This window comes from Vipera berus (assembly GCF_964194415.1).
Source record: "Vipera berus genome assembly, chromosome: Z".
In the NCBI taxonomy this organism is placed as follows: Eukaryota; Metazoa; Chordata; class Lepidosauria; order Squamata; family Viperidae; genus Vipera; species Vipera berus.
Window position 1 is genome coordinate 25,022,560 of NC_138205.1, and position 6,000 is coordinate 25,028,559.

General features: G+C 37.3%; 1 protein-coding gene across 1 annotated transcript; it reads right to left on the bottom strand.

Annotated features, from left to right (window-relative positions):
- Positions 1 to 3,488: 3,488 nt before the first annotated feature.
- Positions 3,489 to 4,439, bottom strand: LOC308678753 (olfactory receptor 14A16-like; the record flags this gene model as incomplete). Its single annotated transcript, XM_081345985.1, has 1 exon — positions 3,489 to 4,439. One exon carries the CDS (start codon positions 4,437 to 4,439, stop codon positions 3,489 to 3,491), a length of 951 nt encoding a protein of 316 aa, XP_081202111.1.
- Positions 4,440 to 6,000: the final 1,561 nt, after the last annotated feature.

The window sequence follows — 6,000 nt, forward strand, 5'->3', positions numbered from 1 at the left end:
CGCTTGGACGAGAGAAGAATGGGAAGAATTGCAGTAGTGAAAATGAATGTCTTGCTGAAATTTTTATTTTTATGTCAAATGATACCTATTCTTAAAAAGGATTCAAACTTGGAGGAATAGCAAAAGGGTATTAACAAATTTGTTTGGGCAGGGAAGAGGCCACGAGTTAAATTTAAGATTATGCAGGATAGGTGTGAGAGAGGTGGTCTTAAAATGCCTAATCTTAAACTATATTATGAGCTGTTGCCTTGTCAGCGATAAGTGATTGGATTAATTTAACACAAGTGAGATTATTAAATTTTGAATGCTATGATTTGTTATTTGTTTGGTATGCATATTTATTGTATGATAAGAAGGTGGATAATGTGTTCAAGGTATATATTTTAAGACATGCTCTGTTGCGAGTTTGGAAAAAGTATAGACATAAGTTAAATTGTAAGATACCTATATAGGCAATATCGAAACATGCAATAGAAAATATAAGTGTTGGATTTAAACATGATGTGACTACATATAAGGAAATTTTAAGTTTGGAAAGGAATGTATGGCATTTGAAGCCGTATAATATCTTAAGAGAAAAAAAGATTGTACAAACTTGGTTTCAGTATGGACAATTACAGGCCAGGTGGAAAGAAGACCAGAAAATTGGTTTTTCAATGACTGATGAAAATTTGGTAAAGTAAATTAGAGATCGTTTTGTCCGCAATTGTTTTTATTGGGTATTATTACTGACATTACTGTTGTGGACACTAAGTTGATGTTGAATTTAATTACGGCAGCAAGACTTTTAGTAGGGCAATATTGGAAGAAGGAAGAACTGCTGACTATAGAAGAATGGACTTTAAAAGTTTCCAACCTGGCGGAAATGGCAAAGATCTTAGCGTACTTGAAAGACCATTCACAACAGAGATATATTGTGGAGTGAAAAAAAATGGATTGATTATATTTAGAATAAATATGGGACTAAAAAGTTTCATCTAGCATTTGAAATAGTATTGATGTGATATTTATACTGCTTGTAGTTATTTTATAAGAGTTAAAGTGCAATAGGTTTAATAGTTTATTGTTGTTTGCATAAGGTAGATTATGATTGTTTGTATATTTATACCCTGTATCTAGCTCTGGGAAGTCGGGGAGGGGGAGGGGGAGGGGAGGGAGGTGTTGGGGAGGGTTGGGGAATGGGGAGGTGGTCGGGAGGGGTTGTGTTTTGTTAAAAATAAAATGTATTGTAAAACTTTTCAATAAAATTAATAATAATAAAATCAACCATTTATAAAATCTAAAAACCTAAAACCTAAAAATCAACTGTTTTAGCTTTTGCCAATCCACTGTCAGTGTCATCCGAGTAGGCATTAGGGGGTGTGGAGTTTACTTATAAACCCAATTGGCTTTGCACCCTACTCATTGATTGTGTGATGGGCTCGCCTGTTCTAATTGACCATAGTTGCTCTAGTTGTCCCGCATCTCCCTGTTGACATTTTAATCCTATCACCCTCTTTCTTCCCATCGTTTCTTTCTCTACTTGTTTTATTCCACTTACTCCAGTCAGTCCTGTCTCTCCTTGCTGTGCCTTATCCTCTAATGCAGACATGTCAAACACAAGGCCTGGGGCCCGGATCCGGCCCGCGAAGTGGTTTCATGTGGCCTGCGAAGCCATCCTGGAAACAGTGAGGGAACGGCCCCCACTGCTTTGGCCCTGGCCCAGAGACCCTCCTTCTGCCAGAGACCCTCAGATCTGTCCCACTCCTGCCCAGGCCCCCATAGGCACCCTTGATACGAATGATGTAGAGCTGGTCATGCCCACCCAGTAGGCCATACACACTCTAACCACGTCCACCCAATAGGCCACGCCCACCCTGGCCATACCCACCCGGCCCCTTGAGGGCAACCGCAATGCTGATGCGGCCCTCAATGAAATTGAGTTTGACACCCCTGCCCTAATGTATATGCCAATTCTGGGGGTCCTTCTCTCTCTCTTTTCATCTTCCCCACCTGCCTTTCTTGCAACTGGCTATCTAGTGTTGTTGCCAGTCTATCCTCCAATTCCCTTCCTCCCGTAGCCATATTCCCAGCTTGTCCATTAAAAGCAGCAACACTGTAAAAATAAATAAATAAAAAACCCTTGCATGATGGGTCAACTACTGTATAATTTAATGTGGAGACAAGCAATGTTTACATCTGGGCAGGAAAAACCAATGGTACAAGTACAGATTAGGTGAAACCTGGCTCAAAAACCGTAACTGTGAGAGGGACCTTGGAGTCCTAGTGGACAATCACTTAAACATGAGCCAACAGAGTGTGGCAGCAACCAAAAAAAGCTAATAAAATCCTTGGTTATATAAACATAGAATCAAAATCATTTGAAGTATTAGTACTGCTTTGTAAAGCCTTAGTAAGGCTACATCTGGAATACTGCATCCAGTTTTGGTTACCACGTTACAAAAGAGATGTTGAGACTTTGTAAAAAGTGCAAAGAAGAGCAACTAAGATGATTAAAGTCCTGGGGACTAAAGAAAGTTTGCAGGATTTGAGATTGGCTGGTCTATAGGAAAAAAGGATAAGGGGGACATGATAGCAATATTCCAATATTTGAGAAGCTGCCACAAGGAGAAAGGAGTCATTCCCCCCCCCCAAAGCAGCAGAATGTAAGACAAGAAATAATGGATGGAAATTAATCAAGGAGAGAAACAACCTGGAATTAAGGAGGAACTTCCTAACAGTTAGGACAATTAACCAGTGAAACAGCTTGCCATTACATTGTGGGCCATTACATTACATCATCACTCTTTTTTTTAAGAAGAGACTGGACAGCAACTTGTCTGAAATGACATAGGGTCTCCTGCTTGATCAGGAGGCTGGACTAGAAGACCTCCAAGGTCCCTTCCAGCTCTATTCTGATTCAGGTTCAGAAATTCAGTCTCAAGTATTTGTGTACAATATCATAATTCAAGTACAAAAAAAAAGTTTGTACTGTCATATCATAATGCACATTTTTAAAAAATTTGCTCTTTCTGGTTTCCATTTTTTGATACCCCTAGCTATTTCTTTGAAAACCAACAATTATAAGTCAAGCATCAAAAAGTGAATAATTCTATTGTAATATAAAGAATTTAAAGTCAGAGAGTTTAATGGGCTTTCTATTCTGAAATAACAGTGTATCCTTTTTTAAAAAAAATAGTGGATAGAATTTGGGGACAGAAACCTTAGAAAACCTGGATCTTTAGACTGACATATGATACCTTGTCTTAAAAATGGAAAGCCCAATGAAAGCTGGGTATCAAGACTTTCTGAGTTTTTCACTGTTAGTGCCTTTGCTTTAAAATACACAAAAATATTCCAAAGCAATCCTCCTTGCTGCTACATTCTCTATTAACTGTAGCTTTCAGATCAAGAACTTAATATTTTTTAAAAAATAAATGTTAAAAGTTTAAAAATATGAAGTTTATTGAGTACAGTGACAAAGATCTAGCTAGGCACTATTCCAATTTCTATTTCAATCTGCATGATGTATTCAGAGAACAGTATTTTCCTCTAAATAGTTTTGAGAGAGCTTTTTTAATTGCCTTGTTTCTCATGCTGTAAATAATTGGATTCAACAGAGGAGGAAGCATTGAATATATCATTGTAAAAGTCAAGTCCAGATATGACGGAGTGTCAGAGGTTGGTCGCAAATAAGCAGTACTTCCTGTAAATAAAAACATGGAAAATACAATGATGTGAGGAAGACAGGTTGCAAATGCTTTTTGCCTTCCCTGCATGGAAGGAATCTGAAGGAGTGCCGTGAAGATATGTACATAAGTCACAATAATGAAGCAACAACAACTTACCCCAATGGCAACACTTAGAACTACAATTCCAATTTCAATTAAATATAAGTCAGAGCAGGCAAGTTTAAGTAACTGGGGTATCTCACAGAAGAATTGATTTATCACATTAGAGCAGAAAGGGGTTGCAAAAGTCCCACTTGTGTGTATAACTCCATATGCAAGACCAGAAAGCCACACCATAGTAACCATCCATGTACAAGCTTGCTTGTTCATCACCATTTCATAGTGCAGTGGATTACAGATAGCAATATACCGGTCATATGCCATGACTGTGAGAAGAAAAAAATCTGATGATATAAAAAGGAAAAACAAAAAAACCTGAGCAACACATCCAAAATAAGAAATCTCCCTGGTATTCAGGAGGGAATTGATCATGGATTTGGGAAGAATCACTGAAACAGAGCACAAATCCTGTACTGCCAAATTCATCAGAAAGAAATATAACGGTGTATGAAGATGATGGTCAAATGCTACTGCAGAGATGATTAAAATGTTCCCTGTTATAATTGTTAAATACAACAACAGGAACACAGTGAAATGGAGAATCTGCAGTTCCCAGGTCTTGGAGAATTCTAGAAGCAAAAATGTAGATACAGACGTGTTCTGAAACATTTTATGCACAGCAGTTTCACAATTCCTAGGTAAAGTAGCAGATAGAAAACGGCTTGAGTCACTTAAAATAACTTACTATAGGGTTGCAACTAAAATATGTTCATAGAGAGTCAATGAAGCTCCATATTTTCCACTCATTGTTTTGCCTTTCTAGATGCAGTGGGAAGAACTGGCTTCATAGAGGCAAGCTTTCTGCCATTGCAATTGCTATGGCCCTCTTCCTGTTCCCACCAAAATCTCTCCCAATGAATATTGATTAGAAAAAAATAACTTCAGTAGAATGACTCTGGAACATTTCAGGGAATTTTGAAGGTGATAAAAGTAGAGATGGAAGTAGGTTGCCTGTCAGAAGCCCTCAAATCCCTCTCTCTTTTTTTAAATAAAGCCATGCAATCATAATCACAGAATTTTGGAGAAGACATTTTTGCTTCCTATGAAGCCACACCTGGGATGTTGGCAAGCTATGTATGAAACTTTAGTAATACCACCCCCAAGGTAAAACAGTTTAAGTATATAAGGTGAAACACCATCAATATGAATACCCAAATGAGTCTGATGGTCCTGAAAACAGGGCTTATATAGCCAGTGTTTTTCTTACTAGAGAAATCTCTTTAATCACTACTATTGGAAGATCTGAAAGAACAGATCAGGGACAGATTATTACAGAAAAATATCTATCAATGTGGTTGCTGAGAGCTTGACTTGAATGACTTGAAGACAGAAAATCAATGAAAAGTCTTTAACCCATACTCATTCTAGTGGAAGGACTACAGTATATCTCTGTGAGAATCACTGATCAGAAATTGATGAGATATATAGTTTCATCCATCAAATTAAAAGTATTGAAAGACAGTGCTACATTTGTTTCCATGTGCTCTGAACCACTTTTTTTGGAATCAACTCTGAAGTGTTGCATAGTTGGCAATCTTTATTTCTTAGCATGATAGTCATGATCTTCTAGACATTAAGGACTTATCCTCTGCTAAATAAGATAGAAGGAATGTTTGAAATAATATGTGACAAATAAAATTGTATATAAAGGACAATGACTCTGTGCAGATAGTTGCTTTGAGAAAGCCAATGCCACTCATACAATGATCCCTCATTATGGCACAGCCTGGACCTGGAATCAGATTAGCTCCTATCCTTTTATCTGCTTGTGAATGAGTGAAAATAATTCTCTTCTCTAAAGATTTGGACAGATTTTTTTTCCAGTTTGAGGCAAATAAATGATATATTGTTATATTTGAATTTTGCCATAGAGAAAATTAATATTTTAAATACTAAGAGTTTGATAGGTTAGTATCATCATCATCATCATCATCATCATCATCATCATCATCATCTTCATCATCCAATTATGATGATCAGTACTAGATTATCATCAAGAACCAAAGCCCAACTTGTTGTAATTGTCGCCAGTCAGGAATACAGTAAGAGAATGGAGCTAATCCCTATTTGACTATGGAATTCAGTCATATCCCACAGGTTAGCCTGCTTCACTGAATTTTCATGATAATGAAATAGAGCCCCTTTTAGCCTTCTGAGATTTCATGAAGAA